Source organism: Gracilinanus agilis, chromosome 2 (assembly GCF_016433145.1).
Source record: "Gracilinanus agilis isolate LMUSP501 chromosome 2, AgileGrace, whole genome shotgun sequence".
Lineage (NCBI taxonomy): Eukaryota > Metazoa > Chordata > Mammalia > Didelphimorphia > Didelphidae > Gracilinanus > Gracilinanus agilis.
The window spans coordinates 134,109,512-134,131,834 of record NC_058131.1 but is presented as its reverse complement, the minus strand read 5'-3'; the positions used below and the strand labels follow the sequence as shown (position 1 = coordinate 134,131,834).

General features: G+C 34.4%; 1 protein-coding gene across 2 annotated transcripts in view; it reads left to right on the top strand.

Moving 5' to 3' along the window:
* The window catches only part of ESF1 (ESF1 nucleolar pre-rRNA processing protein homolog), a 99,792-nt gene that overhangs the window by 15,536 nt on the left and 61,933 nt on the right, over positions 1-22,323 (top strand). For both annotated transcript variants that reach the window (XM_044663411.1, XM_044663412.1), the window contains exons 6-9: positions 365-517; positions 9,194-9,308; positions 9,947-10,094; positions 19,816-19,977. In XM_044663411.1, the coding sequence (XP_044519346.1) occupies positions 365-517; positions 9,194-9,308; positions 9,947-10,094; positions 19,816-19,977 (578 nt within the window). The remainder of the gene's footprint in view (positions 1-364; positions 518-9,193; positions 9,309-9,946; positions 10,095-19,815; positions 19,978-22,323) is intronic.

Below are 22,323 nucleotides of genomic sequence, written 5' to 3'. Positions count from 1 at the left end.
AATACTATGATTTCTTCCAGTGATTTCACTCTAGAAAGCTATATATGGTAACAAAAATACCTTTCCCAAAGTATAATTAAGTTTATAGATAATGGTGCACAGAGTTCTCAAGTTGACTTACAAGCGGCCAAATTTCATTCACAATATTGGTTGGAAAGTTTGTGCCTTAAGAAAAATAAATTGGTTATACTGAAGAATTTGGTATAAATAAAAGCCAGAACATGAAAAAATGGTTTAAAGAGATGGCTAATTTATGTATTTTTCTTGGACAATCTGTATATTTTAAAAGGAAAGATTTCTACTCGTATGTGTGTGTGTGCACACATGTGCAGATGTACTTAATGGGTTTTTTTTCCTTCTGTAGGACCTCTAGAGAAAAGTTAAGAGATTATCAATTCAAGAGACTAAAATATTTTTATGCAGTAGTAGACTGTGATTCTCCAGAAACAGCCAGTAAAATTTATGAAGACTGCGATGGACTGGAATTTGAAAGTAGCTGTTCCTTTGTAGATCTAAGGTAACTCCAGTTATTCATCTTTAGTTTGTTTTGCACATTAGAGCACAATGTTTCTATTTTGGACTAAGATGGAGATATTTATATTAAATTTGCTTTCACTGGTATTTCATATCCTCCGAAGCTAGATTTTTAATAATGAAGAAGAAATGTCACCAATAACAGTAATTCTCCACTTCTCTCCCATGGGCAGAAGAGAAATTTTGCTTGTCTCTATTTTCTAGGACCTTTATTGGTTTTTCATTTATTCGGGGTTCTAATAGGTATATTTTAATTTGAATTCTTTTAGTCAATGTATGTATCATTCTCTTGATTTTATTTATTTTGCTTGCATTAGTTCATACAAATCTCCTCACACTTTTCATATTTATTTTGTCATACTTCACAATAAGTGAAACTCCATTATGATCATTCCATAGTTATTCAGTCATGTTCATTCATATTTTGTCACATTGTTATTTTTGTTCTTGAGATGGTAACTGTCATTTAGCTTGGTGGCTAGGTTTGGTAACAATTCCTTTTTTTCTGAAAGGGAAAAAAGAGGGAATGAAGGGGCTGCTCTGGTGAGTGAATGGTGTATTGGCATTGTCTTTGGGGTCTGGCAGTATTTTCATAAATTACTCAGGCTTCACTGCCTCAGAACTGAAAAACTTCAGATCATTTTGAATCTCAAATCTAAGGAAACAGGAAGCAGAACTACTGTGCCATTTTATCTTAAAGTATTTCTTTTGTTGCCCAGTAAACCAGTCTACTGTGACACTTTCGATAGAAATCAACTCCTTACAGCCTAGTTTTGTTTGAGAGCTTTGTACTCAAAATGAAATATTTCAGAAAGGGGTAAAATGTATTGTTTCTAAGACATTTGGCTTTTTATGTTTCACAGGATTTCAGATTTAGGGGAAAAAAACAATGGCTTTTTTTAAATTAGACACTTAACATGCTTGATTATTGACTGGAAAGGCATTTTCTCATTGAACAAATAAATGTATTTCCATCCCTTTCTACTTAGTTTCAAAAAGTGGGGGCTTATAGGGTTCCTTTAATGCAGGGGTCGGCAACCTTTTTGGCCGTGAGAGCCATAAACGCCACATTTTTTAAAATGTAATTTTGTGAGAGCCGTACAGTGCTCACAGTGTGTGCTCCTGTAACAGCGCCTGAAAAAAAAATTGACTTTATGACTCCTGCTGAAAGAGCCATATGGCCCTCAAAAGAGCCAGTTATGGCTCTCGAGCCATACGTTGCCGACCCCTGCTTTAATGGCTTTCAGAAATTTCTTACGGTTTCATTCGTTTAAAATATCGTGAATTAATCATAGTTAACTTGCTTTTTTCAGAATTATTTTCTTTAATTTGTTTATTGAGAAAATGCCATAAAGGATTTAAACAATTCTGGTGGAGAGTTCAATGTTTAGAAAATGTGGTTAATGGCCATCAAGAAGACACATTTTCATTCATTTTTCTCTTATACAGCATCAGCAAAGCAAAAGTCAAAACACAGGGTACTTTCCATTTGTAACTGCCTCTTTTTTCCTTTACATGACATAAAATTTTCAAAGTCATTGAAGTGGATAAATATGTAAAGTGAAATTGCTTCTAGTAGTTGTACTCTAATCCATAAGAAAATTTTTATGCATTGATTTCAAATGTTATTTCTAAATTAATATTTAATCTGAATTTAGCAAACACTGAATAAAGCAGACATATAAATATACAAAGTAGAATGGAAAAAAGAATATTACACATGATAATTCTATTACTTATAGGTTACTTTCTAAAGTATATGATTAGTTCAACATATAGATTTGAAACATGTCCTGTTTGTGCTTCTTTTTTTGGATTTCTTTCTGTTATCTTCTCTGCCTTAAAAAAAGATACCTCAGAATGACCTCTTCCTTTTTCTTCTTTTTTTGAGGAAATTTAGAATTACCTTATTTCCTCTTCAACTTTCCACCCACCTACTCTATTGAAAGAAAAAGAGCCATTGCTAAAGATACATATATTCAAGTGAAACAAATTCTCCCATTATCTGTGTCAAAAAATGTATGTTTTATTCTCTATCTTGAGTTCAGCACCCTCCTATCAAGAAATAAATAGCATGCTTCAGCATTAATGCTCAAGAAATGTATGAATATTATTTTCACGATAATACCTTGCTTATGTATAGAACGTTATGAAAACACTATCACATCTGTGAGATATCTGATTCCTGCAACAAAACTTTAAGATAGAAAAGAAAGATTTTTTAAAATCCCTATTATACAAGAAATTAATGCACTGTGAAGATTTAAATTTTCTAGGATTGTACTAGTAATCTTGAATTTTTTTTGATGCATACTGCAAGGCTCATTATTAATGAAACTATGCTCACCAATTTTCAGTGTTTCACTAACTTGAGTAATTTGGGTAATAAGGTTATTTGAAAGCCTTTTTTTTTTAAATAACCCTTGCCTCAAGCCTTAGAATCAATGCCATGTATTGGTTCTAAGGCAGAAGAATGGTAAGAGCTAGGCAATAGGGTTTAGGTGACTTACACAGGGTCCCATAGCTAGGAACCTTAATTTTAAATACACACATACATATTCATCAAGTTCTGCTCCAGGGCCTCTTTGTGCTATAGAGGGGATCCCAGGTTTTCAAAAGCTATGTCAATATAGCACAGATTCTATTATAATGGAAAAAACTCAAAGAGTACAGTAATAGAAATTGACAGTGTCCTATTAAAAACTACCTAGGAAAGACTTATCAATAGTTTGGTTATTTGGTGATGATTTTGTTAGCCACAGAAACCTATGAAACATATAAAATATCCTTTTATCCTGTGCAGCCCCTTCCAGGTCTATAGTGACCACTTGGCAGAATGTGGCAGACTGGTGGAAAAGGAGGCAGAGGATGCTGAGAATCACATAATTTTGGGACTATTGATAAACTTTAACTTAACTGTTGGTATTTCAAAATCAGTAACCACCGAGTAGACATGTTTCTAAAGAAACTGAATTGGCACCAGTCTTGACATATTCACTATAAACAAAGTCAAAAGACAGGGGCAAGTTAGAGCAAAATGGATGGAACAGTTTACAAAATCTCCTTGAAAAAGCTAATAAAGGAGTAGGGAGGATTAATTTTACTGCGTGTATATAGATGGCAAGAGACATCTTTCATTGTGGACATCTCTTATTACAGTATTCATGATAGTTTGTGTTAAAAGAGCATAATGAGGATCTGCTAAAACTTTGTAAAACCCTCCAGATTAAGCCAGCATATACTTGGATAATCCAGTGAATTCAAAGCAAAGGTAGTAAGCTTGGAAGAGAGTGTCAAATTCTTGTCTTGAATAAATTATTCATGATTTATAGGCATGAAGCTTCTGTGTAGGCTACAATCTTTGACCTTGCTCATTCCTTACTCCTAAACCATATGTTCCAACATACTTGCCTATATGTGGTCATCAAAGACTAATATTTTAAAAAAAGAGATTTATAACCGACCAGAAGTTACTTATTATTACAATGGAAATAATTTCTAATTCAGCTATTTTGTGTGCAAGAAAACACCAGCTTAGAGTAAAGATCAAAATTAATACAAAACCACACACAAAAAAAACACACAAAAATGGAAAAATAAAGTGTATACTTAAAACAATTCCAACCTAATAAATTTAAGCAACTTGATCCCAAATAATAAGAAATAACATGTAAAAGAAACTCTTATCACCTGTTTTAAGAATTTTCTTATTGGAGCTGAACTGATGGAAATCAGTTTTCATATTTGAGAAATTTTTTTTAAAAGTAAAAAAGCAAGGAGAGCTCAGTGAATAGAGAGCCAGGCCTGGAGCTCAGAGGATCCTGGGTTCAAACTGGCCTCACACACTTCCTAGCTGTGTGACCCTAAGGAAGTCACTTAACCCCAATAGCTTAACTCTTACTACTTCTACCTTGGAACTATTACTCAAATCTATTCTAAGACAAAAGGTAAGGATTTTAAAATAAAAGTAAAAAATATCTTCTTTAGAGCCTACCAGAAAAGAAATGACAGCAAAGGGGCGAAATAGTTTAGAATATAAACTCATTTGGAAAATTTGTAAGAAAAAAATGGTGGTGGAAGGTTATGAACAGCATCTTCATTTCAAGAAACAATAGACAGAAAAACTTATTTAAAGCGGCTGGAAGAGATACCCATCAGAGTAGTCATCCATGGTCATTTAATGATAAAATTAGTAGAAGAAAATCCACCAATGCAAAGTGAAAAAAAAGATTCATGAAAGTGTTTATTACAAACTCTTTTTACAAGGATAAGGAACATTTTCATCTTAATATCACCTGACCTTGTCCCAGACTATGCCTTCAAAGATAAAATCCTTTCATTCCTAGAAATCTTATCCTAAGAACTCTAAAGTCCTAATTAATGTCTCAGATGACCCATTATATTAGGCTAACTCTAGCCATGTTTTATTGCTCAACCATCTCATCAGCTGCCATACACTACTCCACCCATCTCTTTCTAATTCTGAAAATATAACCAATTCTATATTGCCATTGCTACTTGGAAAGGTGTGGCATTCTAATTCCTTATGTCTCTACTTGCCTTCAAGTCTTCAGGGAAGTGCACCTCTGGTGTGAGGCCTTCCTGATCCCTTTTCAGGTGATGCTTATCCTCCTCTGGTGTCCACTTGCCTCCCAATTCTCACCCGTGGCTCCATGAAGGTGTAGCATGCACAGGAGCCACACCAAAGGATGAAGGCATCAACCCTGGAGAAGAGATGGGTGAGAACAATTTATTCTAATGGCCATGAAGGGAATGAAAGCAGGCAGTGTGAAGCTCTTAGAACTTCGATAGACATGGAAGAAGCCAGGGTCATTCACTATATCCTCAGCCATCACCAATCATCTTGACTTTTATCTTGTCATTGGGCTTGGATGATTCTGGAAGAGTGAGGCTTACGACTTTGTGTGATTCTTTTTCACTTAAATCCAATTTATATACACATCAGAAGACATCACCAGTGATGTTATTTTGGTTCAGAGGATAGCAACCATGAGCCTGCCTTGTAACTTCTCAAACAAAATGACCCTTTTGGGTCCCCACCTCCCTAACTATCTCTCCACATTAGAATAAATCTCCTTGAGGCAAGGCTACACAAAATTTATAACTCCCTATGTCAGCACATAACGTGAGAAGAGTGGGGTGCTGGGAATCATAGTTCTTAGGGTAACAGATTCTAATTACACAATCCCTCCTATTATTCCCATGGAAAATAAGCATGTAGAAATCTCCCAGATTTACCAACTTATATGTTAAAGATCTATAACTAGAGGTACATACACTTTTTTTTTTTTTTTTTTTTTTTTTTTAAATTTTTAAACCCTTACCTTCCAGTCAATACCATGTATTGGCTCCAAGACAGAAGAGTGGAAAAGGTAGGCAATAAGGGTCAAGTGACTTGCCCCGGGTCACACAGTTGAGGCCAGATTTGAACCTAGGACCTCCTGTCTCTAGAGCTGACTCTCAATCCACTGAGCTACCCAGCTGCCCCCTGGCACATACACTTTTGCATATTCTAAGGGGAAATTACAATAATTTGGGGATGAGGGAAATAAAAAAAGAAAGAAAACAAAACCAATGATTGCTAGGAGTATTGACAAAAAGCCAATTTGAAGCTTATGAGTACATGTCATAAATTCTCCAGATCTAGCCAATCTTTCAGCCTTGGCTGAGATATTTTTAATAAAGTGGCAGAGAAGCCCAGAAAAAAACAAACCTCAGTACTGCTGATGAAAACCTTTTGGGTCTAAAATATCACCAAGACTCTAGATCATTCTGATGCAAGGGTAGAGTAAACTGAAGAGTTAGAAATATAAAAACCATCCAGAAGCCACTAGGCAACATGGATAATGCTCCCTTCTCAAGAGCCATACAGGGGTACCACACCACCTAGGAAATTCCTTCCCATCTCCCAGATGAGACCGTAACAGCCGTAAAAGGCATGTCTATATGTCTTATCCCATTACATTTTTATAAATGTGGAGGTGGGTAATACAATAATACTATTCACTTCAACTACTAAATGGATCCTTTACCTTTTGTCATAAACAACTCAAAGGTAGGTAAATGATTAGTCAGAGGTAGTGATGCTACGAGGCATCTGAAAAATCACTTATGAAAACCCCATAAAATCAATTTAAGTTTTTAGGTCATTGAATTTTCCAAAGGTTGTAAACAGGTTGTAACTAATTTGATGGAATCTATCAATCATTATCTATGTGACAATTAACAAAGGCAAAAAGGAACAAAAGGTCATTTAGGTAACATGTGACCGTGATGGATCTGGTGACAAATCCAGCATCCATAAGGACCTATGGTTTTGCCATGGAAAAGGGTATGCACAAGTTGTTTATGGACTTTTACAATGGTATTTTCTCCAGTCAAGTCATATAGGGAGATACAAATAAAGACAATGTAACAGAATATTTAGTTAAATGGCCAAAACACAGTAACTTAAAATGACATAGTGTAATAGAATAGTATAGATCAGATTAATATGTGAACTTAAAAAACAAAATTAAATCTTAAAGCAAACAATCAACAAATACAATATGTGTAACAGGCTACAGGCACTGAATTCAAGAGTCCTTCTTTCCAATTCCAATACAGAGACTTCACTATTTGGAGGGGAACAAAATTGAAAGTGTTAACAGTGGAGTCTGAAAAGTCTTAAAAATTCACCTCCAGATTCTTTAAGGTTCCTTCCCCTCCCCAGTATCATCATCCATCTAGATTCCTTTGGTCACAATTCTGGGGTTCCCCATACCTGCACTGAGCATAGTGTGGATGAATCCTATATTAAATGTGTTGTGGAGACTGGGCAGGCCAAAATGGCAAGAGGGTGTAGGGAGATGAATCTCAGGATTACTCAAGCTAATCACAAGGACCAGTGCACTGAGGAACAGTAGTAAGAGAAGATACCCCAAAGCTTTGACCTGTGTGTGCTCTGTAAAGTACTTCTGGAATGGGAGCTGTTTGAGATAGGCCATGCTTGCAATCAGCAGTACTGATTAAATTGGTTGCACATCTACTTCCTGTTTAGAAGAGTAACCTTCCTTCCCCTCCCCCTAGGGGTAAAAACTGCCAGGGAGCCATTTGCTTCCACTGCCATGTGGTCAGAAGCATCTCCTAAGGTAAAAGCCTTTTAAGAGGCTAATTGTTGCCTAAAAGAAACACCCACGCTTTACATTCAAGTGTTAAAAATGCATGGGAAAGCAGGGCTAATACTTTACCAGGAGGAGCAGGAGGAGCAGGGGCTTAGATGGCAGGCAGGACCACCCAGACAGTAATCGAGGGGCAGTAACAGACAGCAACAGCAGTGGGAAGCAAGACAGAGAGGCGAAGATGTCACTACTCCTGGAAGGGAAAGGCTAAAAAACCGTAGCAGGAGGGAGCAGCAAGGTAGCTCAGTGGTTTGAAAGCCAGGCCTAGAGACAAGAGGTCCTAGGTTCAAATCTGGCCTCAGACACTTCCCAGCTGTGTGACCCTGGGCAAGTCACTTAACTCCCATTGCCTAGCCCTTACCACTCTTTTGCCTTGGAACCAAACGTAGTTTTGATTCCAAGATGGAAGGTAAGGATTTAAAAAAAAACAAAAAAACACAAAACCATAGCAGGAGAAATGTGGTTTCTTTTCAAACTAATTTACTCAGAGAGAATTAAGGGTTCTAAATTCCACTTCTAGTCATCATAAATGTAGGATTTAAATTAATATCTAACACTCTAAGAATTATATTTTATAAAGTTTATAAATAATCACCTGAAGTAGAAGGAATAAAAGGGAAATAGAAGTAAAAAAAAAAAAAACGAATTATCTAACAACATTAAAACCATGTGGCTACATACCAAGCACTGTGCTAAGCACATTAAGATGATTGTCTCATTTGGTCCTCACAACAACTCTGGGAGGGAAGTGCTATTATTCCTATTTTATAGATGAGGAAACTGAGGCAAACAAGTTCAGTGAGTTGCTAGGTCAACTAGGTGTTGGAGCCTAGATTTGAACTCGGGTCTTCCTGACTGCAGGTCTAGTACTCTGTCCATTATGCCAGTGACGGGCAAACTTCGGCCCACAGGCCAGATTCAGCCACCTGAAATGTTCTATCTGGCCCTGTGACATTAATCCTAATCTGACGAATACAATGAGTAGGATACGATACAATGAAACATCTAAAGAGTTGCCTTAGAAACAGACTGACAGATGAGCATTTCTTTTCCTTTGGCCCCCTCTTTAAAAAGTTTGCCCATCACTGCATTAGGCAATCTTTCTGTTATATACATACAGATGCCCATATATCTAAGCACACATGGAGGTCAGATGAAGTAATACAAGGACACCCTCAAGGTTTCTCTGAAGAACTTTAGTATCAGTTATGAGACATGGGAGGCACTGGCAGAAAATCATCCAGCCACAGTTGGATACACTGTATATTGAACCCAATATAGTGGTGGTGTTTTGGTCCTCTTCAATTACAAAAGATGACAGTCAACCAACATACACTCATTGGTTTGTTACACTGTTTTGAAACTGTTGCCTTTAAATTACATGTAGAATATATGTTTAAAATTTAACTTAAAGAATCTAAAATTTTTGTTTATTGCTAAAATAGTCTTTTTAATGCATTTTTTTTTTTGCTTCTTAGGTTTATTCCAGATGATATTACATTTGATGAGGAGCCAAAAGATTCAGCCTTAGAAGTGGATTTAACAACATATAAACCCAAATATTTCACATCTGCAGCAATGGGAACATCAACGGTACCTGAAACAAATGTTCTTTAAACTCTAATTTTATACTTAAGAAAATATGTTAATTATAAACACTTTAAGATAAGATGGGTTTTTTTCCATGACACATTATAAGCATTCTTGGAAATAGAATGGATTCAAAATACACAGCTGTTTTGCAATGGTCATCTATACTTTTTCTAGGAGCCACATGAGATTTATAATGTAAAAGAGCCCTAAGTATTATTTGAATATGGCTAAATCACATGAGAGGGAGAATGATTTTCAAATTAATACATTTTATTATTCTTAAATCTAGTTTTTTGCTCTTGGTTTTTTTTCTTTATTTTACATTTCCTTTGTACTATCATCTCCCTATATATCCCTTAGCAAAATGGCAGAAAGAAGATTCTCAAAACTAAGGGGAAATACAAAAGTTTAAAATGAATTGGAGGGATTAATAACACTTTTCTTTGCCACAAGTGTCATGTAATTTGGAAAGGAACATTCAGAAATTGGTTTTATCATGCCTTATATCAGCTTAAAACATAAATATGTATGTCCAGATGAACATAGCATAGACCCTGAGATACTTGTACATGTACTATAAAATTCAGGCTTTACCATATTTTCCAGATTTCCATCCATTTGTTATATTTTTTTTAAAGGTAGAAATCACCTGGGATGAGACTGATCATGAAAGGATTAAAACATTAAACAGAAATTTTAAAAAAGATGAACTTCTTGACATGGATTTTCAAGCCTATTTAGCATCCTCCAGTGATGATGAAGAGGAACCAGAAGAAGAGCAAAAAGGTACCTGTTGATTTTTGATTCTTCTAAAAATCTCTTTATATATTGTTTTGTATATATAATAGCTATCAGCAGTTTTGACTTTTTTCTGTGCAGAGGTACAGTTTTAACTTTTCTGTGCAGAGGTTTTCAAACTTTTTGTCTAGCTTTAAAAATTGAGGTCCCAAAAAGAATTTTTACTTATATGATTATATCTATTAATATTTGCCATATTAGAAATTTAAATGCTGTAGTGTTATTGTAAAAATAATTTTACCCTTTAAGGTCCCCTGACCATACTCTGAGAGCCACTACTCTATTGCAAAGAATTTAATAATGGTTTGTTAGATATAGCACCTCCCTAGATTGAAGGGGGACAACAAACTGATTTCTTTGGAATGATTTTTATTCTTCATTTCCACTACCACCTTACTTCATGTCCCAAAAAACTTCTTCATGCAGCCTACAATTTCACATTCCACTCAAATCTGGAGCTTGCTGAGGTTAGAGAAATTACCAAAAATCTGAAGAAACACATCAGGGTTTATGTGTGTGTTTTTATATTTACTAGATGAATGCATACATGTATAATACTATTTGTACTATACAGTGTTTGACATAAATATAGTTGTAAAAGTTTTATTCAGTCATCTTGATTTTTGAATTTAAGGCTCAACCTAGTTTTCTTTCAAACTATGGCCTGATGTAGCTCATTCTTATGTAAAAATTTCCAAGTGTCGTTCATCATGTATCTTCTAAAATAAAAGCATTCATATATTAGTTCTATCACTAGTTATAATATAACTGTTGACAAAGGAAAGAACCATCAGTTATTTACACCATATATTTAAACTAAACTTGCCTTTCTTCCTTACAACTTTTCTTTTATAAAATATAACAAGTAAGATTTATTTTCCTCAATTTTCACTTTTGATACACTATGCAAAAAAAAAAACATTAAAAAAATGGTAAAAAAAATTTTATTTTGAAAAAAGCACAAAACTAGATATCATTTAAAGAATAATTTCTCTAAACTAAGTAATCTAGCCCTGTTTTTTGTTAAACACTTTATAAAACAAAGAGAAACATATTATCAGTTCCTTAGTACACATTTTTCCACTTTTCTTTCTATACTTGATAAATTGTCTTTGTTAACAGTTTTGATCACTTCACTCTAATTTCCTTGATTTGATTTTTTTTTTAACCTTTACTTTCCATCTTAGAATCAATACTGCATATTGGTTTCAGGGCAGTAGAGGGATTTGGCCTGGGCAGTTGGGGTTAAGTGCCTTGCCTGGGTTCACACAACTTTACTCCAATTTCAAGCTATATTTTCCTGTCTGAGCTACTGAACTTCCTAGCATATCTTCTAATCTAATCCTCTATTCATTATTTTATCTATCTGACAGCAAAAATGGTAAGATCCAAATAAGATTACATAACTATATCAGAATAACAGTTTGTAGCATTAAAATGCTTAGAACATGAAAGACAGGTGGAAGCATTGAACATAAATGATGGAGGCAGCTAGGTTGCTCAGTGGAATGAGAGCCAGGTCCAGAGACAGGAGGACCTGGGTTCAAAGGTGACCTCAGACACTTCCTTGCTCTGTTACCTTGGGCAAGTCACTTAATCTTCATTGCCCCACCCTTACTGCTCTTTTGGCTTGGAACCAGTACACAGCATTTAATTCTAAGACAGAAGATAAGGAATTTTTTAAAGGAAGAGACAAAGAAAAGAAATGTGGAGGTGGTAAAAAACAGGGACCACAATACATTGTTGGTGGAATTGCAAACTATTCCACCCATTTCATAAAGCAATTTGTAATTATGACCAGAATGTTATCAAACTGAATAGTTATAAAATTCTACAATACCATTGCTGGATCTGTTTTCTAAGGAAATGGGGAAAAAGGAAAAGATATTTATAGCAGCTCTCTTTGTAGTGGCAAAGAACTTGGAATTGAGGGGATATTTTCATTTTAGGAATGGCTGCACAAATTCTGGTATCTGATTGTGATTGAATACTACTACACCATTTAGAAACAATGAATAGGTTAATTTTTTAAGACTTGGAAAGATCTGCATGAAGTAATGGAAAATGAAATGAGTAGATCCAAGAGAACAACTATACAATTAATATTTGAAGAATATGAATGAACGTACGAATGTTCACCTCTAGAGAATGACCTGGAAAATAGAAACACAAAAGACACAGTTCATGTATACTTTTGCTTTACATGTGATTCCGTTCTCCTAATAATAAATCCACATGTTGAACATTGGACAAATAATGTACAAAATGTATAGTGTGTGTATATATAGATATATATGTATAGTGTTTAAGAATGATATATTCCTAGGGGCTGCTAGGTGGTTCAGTGGATTGAGTGCCAGACCCAGAGATGGGAGTTCAAACCTGTCCTCAGACACTTCCTAGCTATTTGACCCTGAGCAAGTCACTTAATCCCCATTGCCCAGCCCTTACCACTCTTACTTTGGAACCAATGCATAGTATTGATTCCAAGATTGAAGGTAAGGGTTTTAAAAAAAAAAAGAATGATAATATTCCTAATACCTTCTCCTTCCTTTATTTTCATCCCATCATCAAAAGACTGTCAATTCAGATTTAAAAGACTTTTTATCTTTTTATGGTGCATAGGCTATTGTAAGACAAAAAAGTTATCACTTTATGGTCTTCCTTCTAGAGATTAGCCTTTGCATACTGACAGCAGACACAGTCTATCACTTAGTCCAAACTCAGAACCTTTTCACTTCAGTAGAACCTACCAGAGTTTATATATCACTGATAGACATCAAGGATGCCTCTAATATCAAATAGTTGGAATTTAAGTGGGCCAGTGAGTTTATCTGGCATAAAGGAAACCAGAGGACATGAAAATATTTCAATTAAAATGGAAGGGTAGGTTACAGATTGCAATGAGAAAGGTGAATAGAGAAGCTGGAAGCTGGTTTCATGATAAGCCTATAAGAAGTACAAGACATTTTGTGAACTATTTGGTCATCTTAGTTATAAGTATGCAAACTGCCATGAAGACAAATGTAGCATGGGAATCAATATCTGTTGCATAGGATATGAAAGTAGAGATATTCCTCAAAGAACTTTGCAAGATATTCAAGAATGTCAGCATAACTTGATACTAGGTGGCTTCAGTTGGAAAGTGAGCACAGGAAAAGATGGCAAAAAACTGGAAAAATTGGTTCAGGATTGAGAAATTTTTAAAAGACAAAAGACTGACTACTCAGAAGTCTCACTTCTTTGGATAGTTCTGACAGTGGTGAAGCACCAGAAAATACTACCACCACCACTATCTATCATCACCCCCAAAAAACTATATTAACTATCTTAGCAGAAAATGACTTGTTTCCAACTAATATAGAAGTCATTTCAGAAATTGTATTCTTTGTTTAGTGGCTCAGATAACTGGTTAGAGCAAAATTCAAAATCTATACCAAAATAGAATATGAAATAGCAAATTAATACCAAATTAGAAGATAAACATGTGAGTATTATTCTAAGCATTTGCAGCAGCTCTTAACACATATTTAAGCAAGTTGTTAATTCTGAAAAATGAGAAAAGACAGTGAGTCTATCTCTAATTCTTGGAGAATTTTAACTATCCACAAGAGCCCCAGTGAGGCTGAAAGGGAAACTACCTCAGCTAACAAATATTCAGTCTCTTTGCCAAGAAGAAAGACAAAAAAGCCAAAGGCAACACTTAGTTTAGACTAGAACCCCATTTAGAAAACCATCATGTAGTCAAATGACAGTTACAAACAGTATTGTATCACAAAATAGTAAAAAGCAAATGAGGGAAAAAGAAGCCTACAGGAAGCTGACATGCACCTTAACTGGACTAAATCATATAAATCATAAATCATGATTTATAATTGAAACTGGAAGGAGGGCAACAAATAAATCTGAATTGGAACAGCTCTACTGACATTTCTATGGCAAGATGCCAGATCAGCTCTGAGTAGAATCATTTAATTTTGAGTGTTGTCACCCACACATAGCACTTTTACCAGGAAAAAAGATTCAAGAGGCAGCAACTAGTGTCTCAATCCCACTTTCCCTTCTATAAAACTCTGAGCATGATCTACTATATACATCAAAGAGATACTTAGACATGAAAAGAATAAGTAGATTACTGGTTTCTACAAAAGACCACATCTTCATAGCTGTTCAACTTAGATATTGTGACAATAAGATCACTCTAAGTTGGTTTGTTAATCTTCCCCCTAAAAAAAGTATTTAACTTGGTATAGAACAAAGACAGCCTTAAGAGACTAATTTAAAGAAGTTATCTTTTGCAAATTTGTTTAAAAAAAATTTTTTTTTACATATGCTATGTTGGGGAAAAATTGTCCAATGACCTATTGATTATCTAATATAGCAAATAAGCTGTGAAAAATATGGTTACTACAGCTATTTATCACTACGATGGAGGATATTCTGAACAGTTTGAAAATAAAAAGAACTAGTGGTGCCCCTCTCCAGGTGATTCTGTTTATGGTTGGTAGTATATCAGCTCTATCTGGCCTAATAATAGAGGGTCCTAAGTGAGACCTACAATCTTTTCAAAGAAATTAGTCTAACCAATATGTAAAGATATATTACCAATTACATGTAATAACAATTTTCCGCATAGATTTTCTGAAATTATATGATCTAAATTGTCTTTATCTCTCCCTCTTTCCAGAGCTGGTAAGCAGTTTTATCTTAGTTATGCATGTATTATCATGCAAAACATACTTCTATATTGTTCATTTTTGTAAGAGAATCGTCATATAAAACCAAAACCCCAAAATAAAACCATAAATAAACTAATGTGAAAGATCTTTGCTTGGATCTGCATTCTGGCTCCAACAGTTGTTTCTGGAGGCAGATAGCATTCATTGTTATAAATCCCTCAGAATTATCCAAGATAATTATATTATTGAGAGTAGCTAACTAAATCTTTCACAATTGACCATTCCATAATATTGCTGTTACTTTGTAAGTGTTTTCCTGGTTTTGCTTATTTCACTTCACATCAGTTCATTTGGCCTTTCCAGCTTTTTCTGAAATCATCCTGTTCATCATTTCTTAAAAAATAATAGTATGCCATCACTATTATATGCCACAATTTGTTCAGCCATTCCCCAGTTAATGGACATCCCCTCAATTTCTGAAAGAATTTTTACTATTTTTTTTTAAAAAGAGTGGTATAAAATATATCATCAATGACACATGTTAAAACCAGTGGAAATGTGCGTTGGCTATGGGGGTGGGGGGGTTGAAGGGGAAAGTAAAAACATGAATCATGTAACCATGGAAAATTTTTCTAAAAAGATAAAATATTCAAATATAAAAAAATAAATAAAATAAAATAAAATTATATCAAGGACATATATCACCTGAAAAGTTAAATGAGATTTTCCAAAATTTAGATATAGAGGTGACAAAGATCGACAACTTTGGTGTTTCACAAATATTCATAAAAAAATTAAAAGAACCATAGAGGAAGACTGTCAGCATATCAGATCCTTTGAAGGATTTACAAAATACTATATATGGGAATTGCATAGAATAAAAGCAGGGAGTGATTTCAGTCTATACTAGTAAAAAAAAAAAGTACTCATATCAGTGAGAGATTATGTCATACAAATATGCAATACTTGAAATTTTCATCAGCATACTTTATCTTAAATATCAGGTTAATTAGAAACATGCTTAATGCCCTTCAACATCTAGAAGTTAAAGTTGGTATTTTTAATGATACTGTAAGTAGAATTTTCAACTTACTTGATTGTAAATATGAAATATCCTTCACACGAACTAAACCTTGTACCAGAGGAAAACATACCTTCATATGAGTTACCCTGTACTTTAGAGGTTCAGAAAGTAAAGTTTTATTACTGGAAAAAATCAATTTAAAGTAGGCCATCAGAGATTTGCCACTAAAATTTCAACCTGGAAAGATCTTGCTTCTAATTATGTTTTCAGAAATGAGCTTTTAATGGAAAGAAATACGTTGCCATTTTGTTAATGTGTTCCTGATGTTTTATCCATCAAGTTATGGGATACATGACAGGATTCCATCCAACATTATTATTGTGGCACTAAGCACAAACAGAAAAAAAATGAATTTCAGCTGTTTGAATGGAAATGTAAAAGTATGATAGGATGGAAAGAATGTCCTGGACAACTTTTTATTTTTTTTTTTATTTTTTGAAAAATCTATAAAAATATTTATAAGCATTTTCTTTTACCCATTTTATAAAAATGTTACCTTTTTAAGATTTTAAGAAGAATCTGCTACCATTAGTGTTATGCAACATAATACTTCATAACACCAGATATTTTTTAGGAACATTTTGGTCAGAGATCATAGGATGATGGGTCTCCATTCAACTGCTTCTGGATTTTCTCTTACTGGGGATACTCAGGTCAAAAAATCCAAGTATTTAATTTATGTTTTTGACCCGAGGAATCACAGTGGGAGTTTAGGAACAGTTTTTATATGTACTATCTTTTTTCTAATGGTTGTTGCCCTTATTTTTTTGTAATATTCTTTTGGGATCTGGCAGTACATTATTTTATGGGTTTTAGAAGAGGAAATCTTGCCAACTTGTGCAAATTAACTGAGATACTTATCTGCACCCTGTATTTTCAATATAGAACAGATAGCCCATTTGAAAGTAGGTTTGCTGACTACTAGATAGAAAAGTTCACTCTCATATTTCTTCCCAACCAGTATCTCCACAATTAAGAGCAACTTCTTTTAGCTCTCTGCCTTGAACCCTAATTCTCATTTACCAAAATAAGGAGATATCATTTTAGCTTCCTTCTATCATGAAACTCTAAGGCTGAGAATCAATCTCCCTACATCCTTACTCTCCCCCATGGTTACCCATCTTTTTCCTGAACATCACAAAAAATATACTACTAATATTAAGAATAATAACTAACATTGATAAAGCACTTTAAACACTATATATATGTAAAACTCTCATTTGATCCTTATAACAACCCTGTGAGGTTGTTCCTATTATTACCCACATTTTTTTATAGATAAGTAAACTGAGGTTGATAAGAATGACACACAACTGTGATTTGAGACAGAATTCAAACTCAAGTCTCTCTGACTCCAGATGAAATTCAGGCTCTATTCACTCTGCTACTCATGTTGGGAGAGATGCATATTTGCAAAGCTGCATGTGGTTGAAGTTGGACATCTCAATTAAATAGTGTATTGAGTAGGAATTCCCTTGATCCAGGACAAGGTCTCATCCTCATTAATGAGTAGATTAATGAATAAATTATAGAAACAACCCTTAATTATATTAAAAAGAATAACAGTGAAATAACATAACAAATTCATAAGTAAAAGTTAAATGAAAACTAAGAGGAAGTTTACATTTCTAAAACCTTTATTAACAAAATAGAAAAAGGGAAGATCAATGAGCATGCACAAATTAGCAGCCCTGAAATAAATATAAATAAGGAAAACATGAACATTTGAAAACCAGAGGAATGCGAAAATAGAAAGATATAGAATTTATAAGATTGGTTTCTTGAAAAACTGAAAAATAAGTTACCAAAATCAGTTTGGCAAAATATGAGGTGAATTCACAAAATAAGAAAATAAAAAATTATCATAAGGTACTATGTACTATTTTTTGCCAGCAAAACTGGTAATTGAAGAGACATTGATGAGTATCTGTAAAAATTTAAAATATCAAACTAATAAAAGATGAATTAGAAATCTTAGCCTAATCTCAGAACAACATTTAGCAAACAATTAACTACCAAAGAAAAACGCCCTTGGGCCAGAAGGAGGTACAAGTGAATTATATCAAATATTTTAAACTTGTAGCATAAAGTAGGAAGATTTTTTAACATAGTTTGTAACATAACTGTTCTTTTAAAAAAATGGTGGGCAGCTGGGTAGCTCAGTGGATTGAGAGCCAGGCCTAGAAATGGGAGGTCCTAGGTTCAAATCTGGCCTCAGACACTTCCCAGCTGTGTGACCCTGGGCAAGTCACTTGACCCCCAGTGGCTACCCTTACCACTCTTCTGCCTTGGAGCCGATACTCAGTATTGACTCCAGGACAGAAGGTAAGAGTTTGAAAAAAAAAATGCATTGTAACCTTCAGAATCAAATAGAAAGTCCTGTATTTAACTCCTTCCTACTTTTCTATTCTTCTTACATCTTTATACCCCACTCTCATATACTTTCTGATTCAGTAACACTGGCCTCTTTGCTTTTTCTCAGGATACTCCATCTCCTTGCTCAGGGCATTTTCCTTTCATGTACTCCATGCCCAGACTTCTCTTCCTCCTCTTCCATGGCTTCCTTCAAGGCCTAACTAAAGCCCACCTTCAAGAATCCTTCCCTGATCCTCCTTAATGCTAGAGTCTTCCCTCTTAGACTAACCCCCAATTTACCCTGTAGTACCCTGTCTGTACAAAGCTGTTTATATGTTGTTTCCTCTCTATAGACACTGAGCTCCTTGAGAGCAGGGACTGTCTTTTGATTTTCTTTGTATCTCCAGTACTTAGCACAGTGCCTGACAAATAGAAGGCATGTAATAAATTCTAAATGACTGATTGACAGAATATTACTCTGATATTTGATCTATTGAAATATCAATTTTGATGGATTATGTTGTTTTAACATTAATTTCTTTAGGTCTGACTTACTTTTGTAATAAGCAGGAGTAAATCAGTAATATTCTTTTCAGTCTTTCTAATGCTTCTATTTTTCCCCCATTCCTTACCAAATTTGAAGAAACTTTTAACTTTTTTTTTGTCAGACTTCCAAAAAATACATGTGTTTGCATAACTATTGGTATATGATTGAGAATTCTACCCACTTTCCAACCAAAAACTTGTGAAACATCACTCGATGTAATCTAACATTTATAAATATCACATAGAATTATAGAATTTTGAACCTTAGAAATCATCTAATCCTGTGGATCTGAATCTGTGGTTTGTTCTAAAAATATTTTGATGACTGTAGTTCATATAATTGATTTCTCTTATAATCTTATGTTATACTTTTTTTACATAGGCTCAGCAGAATGTCAAAATTTTCAGTTTTCAGTTTTATATAAAGGGAATATGATTTAGTCTCTCCCTTTATTTTACTGGTGAAAAAAATGTGTCACAGATTTAAAACTTTACCATAGTCTTTATTATAAGCAAAACTAACTTAGGGATACTTCCAATAGAGCATATTCCTAATTCTAATTTATAATACAGCCAGAAATATCAGGCTTAGTCACTTTTCAAAAATCAGTTTTAAAACTTTATTGTAAAAATAATGGCAGACAGTTTGTGGAATTGGGAATAAATAGGTATGTATGAATTATTTTGGTTGTATATTATAAAAGGCTATATTCACAGCTTGTATTTACACAACTATAATTTTATTTAATAAAAAGTTAGAAGTTAGGAACTCTATGGCATAAAAATGCTAGCTTTATATAAAGTAAAGAGTCTTCAATTTAATCATAGCTACTAAAGTAGATTGATTAGTTCCTCTTATTGAGAATTTCTGGTAGCAAATGCTGGTTGAAAGATTCTGTACTTTGTATACAAAGAAAACAATAATTACGTGCTTCTTTAAGGATCTGGATTAATGATCAATATGCACTTTAACTCACAGCTCCAGTTAAGGGGTTATTGTTGTTATTTTTGATGAATGTATTAAACGAAATTGTTTCTTTATTAGGTGATAATGGAATCAGTGTGTCAGAAGATGTAAAATCTAAAAAGAGTCAAAAGGATGATGATGAACAAATTATCAAGTATAGGCAACTTTTGCAGCTTGTTCAAGAAAAAGAAAAGAAATGCAAAGACAATGACATGGAAATGGAAATTAAATGGGTTCCAGGTAAGCAAAGTCAGCCAGCATTTATTTAGCCCCAGCTAATATGCTAGGCATTTGTGCTTAATCCTAGGGATACAAAGAAACACCAAAAATAGCCCCTATCTCAAGGACCTCACATGTAATGAGGGAGACAAAATATAAACAACTACATACAACTCTGAGGAAAAGCTTTTTGCAGAAGATGGAAACTTAGCTGAAATTTGAAGGAACAATGGAGATGAGAAAAGAGAGAGTTCTGGGTAGGGAGGCTTTCAGTAAAAATGTTCAAAAATCAGGACATTCAATGTCACATGCAAGAAACAGCAAGAAACCAGTCGGTGTCACTGGAGCTAAGTACTTGGGGTTGAATAACATGTAAGAAGCCTGAAAAGGTAGAAAGGGGCTAGGTTATGAAGGCTTTAAAAGCCAAACAGAGGATTTTGTGTTTTATTTGATTCTGGAGGTAATAGAGACTCACTCTAGTTTGTAGGTAATATGATCAGATTTGAACTTGAGAAAAATCATTAGGCAGTTAAATGGAGGATAGATTGGAGTGGGGAAAAGACTTGAGGCAGTCAAAACAAAACTATAAGCTATTATAATAGACCAGGCATGAGGTGATGAGGACCTGTACCAGAATAGTGACAGTGTCAGTAAAAAAGAAGATTGACTGTCTGGATGTGAGAGTTAAAGAATTAATGAGTCACAGATGACACCTAGTTTGGGAGCTGGAGTTACAGAGGAAAGAAAAATCATGAACCAGACACCGAACTCAATGAAATGGAATCAAAAGTGTCCTGGAGCAAGATCTACCAGATTCTTGATTGGGCAATATAGATTGAATGAACCTCAAAGAAGGAAAAGTTTCTGAATAATGGTGGGCCTAGAAGTGGCATTAGGGAGCAAGAAGTATTCCAACTCCCCCATCAAACCAGAGAATGTACATCCAGTGCTGGAAAGAGTAGCCAGGGGAAAAACAGGTAACTAGAGAAAAATTTCCTTCCCTCCTCCCCCCCCCCCCCCCCCCAATACTGAATTTCACAAACCTGAGTAGATTTTAGATTTAGAGAAAAACAATATGTGTGTTTATATGTATATATTTGAAATAACAGTATTAATTACTAATGTGGCATTGTAAAGAAGCATCATGGTGTTAGTGGATAGTATGCTGAACCTGATTTTTGAAGGAAGACATGAATTCAGTTTCCTCCTCTGACAAAGGGTCTTTGTGACCCTTTACAATTCATTTTATTTCTATATGCCTCATACAATTCCCTAGGATTTCTTTATTAAGGCAGAAGTCAACTTTATGTTAGTAAGACATCTTCCCATATGTGGAGTTGGATTCACTGATGAAATCTCAAATTTAATAGTAAAAGAAACTGTGATTCTGGGAGCTTAATCTCTCTAGATCATCAGCAATAATGAGAATAAAAATAACTAGCATTTATATAGTACTTATGTTTTATGAAAGATAAACTTAGTTAAGATGTTTTAACTAGGATATAGTCATTGTTTTATTAATATTTTGCATGTATAACTAAATCCATCTCAGGGGCATATTAAATGTATATAAGGTTCTTATAGATGTATATAATGTGTATATAAGGTTATTAGATGTCTATGATGTGTATATAAGGTTCTTGTATATTTTGGTGCATAGTAACTATATAAGGTTTATTTGGATTAATATCTTTAGGTTCTTATTTCTGTAGAGTATAAGAAGTGTTATGATTAAAAATGATGAGGGCCGAGATCAAAAGGGAGAATAGTATTTTAATAAAAGCCATGCTGATAGAGATAAACTGACCACGCGCCTGTAAGAAACCTATTCCAACATCACCTCAGCCATTTACCTTTTCCTCTCTCTGAGCGCTCAGGTAGCTAAAGAGGAAGTTCCAAGTCACATCCCTCTATTTAAAACAGTCCCTCACCTTGTATACGTAATCCAAAACAGGAAACCCAGGAAACCCATTGGACCACGGGAAATGGAGTTTTAAGGACCCCCACAGGTCCACAGAAGTTTGTCAAACACTATATTGAGGTTCAATCCTTCCAAATAGAACCCCAGGTGATTTTAACTAACACAGAAGAATAGTTTTTTCTGTATAGTAAGAGTTTTGTGATTCTTCAACTGTAGATATTTGTAATTGTATGTTATTTGAGAGTTGCATGTTGCAAGAATTGCTTTGCCTGCTTGCTTTCTCTCTTCACTTCTCCCTGTTTCTAATATAGAGTATTGGATAGTTTTGTTTGAAAGATCCATTGGGGAGACTGGTCTTCCAACGGATCTCAAGGGAGATATGTAAAAAAGAGTTTTCTTAATCTCTCCCTTTTTCCGCATAAGTAACAAGTTGGTCTCTGGTTTGT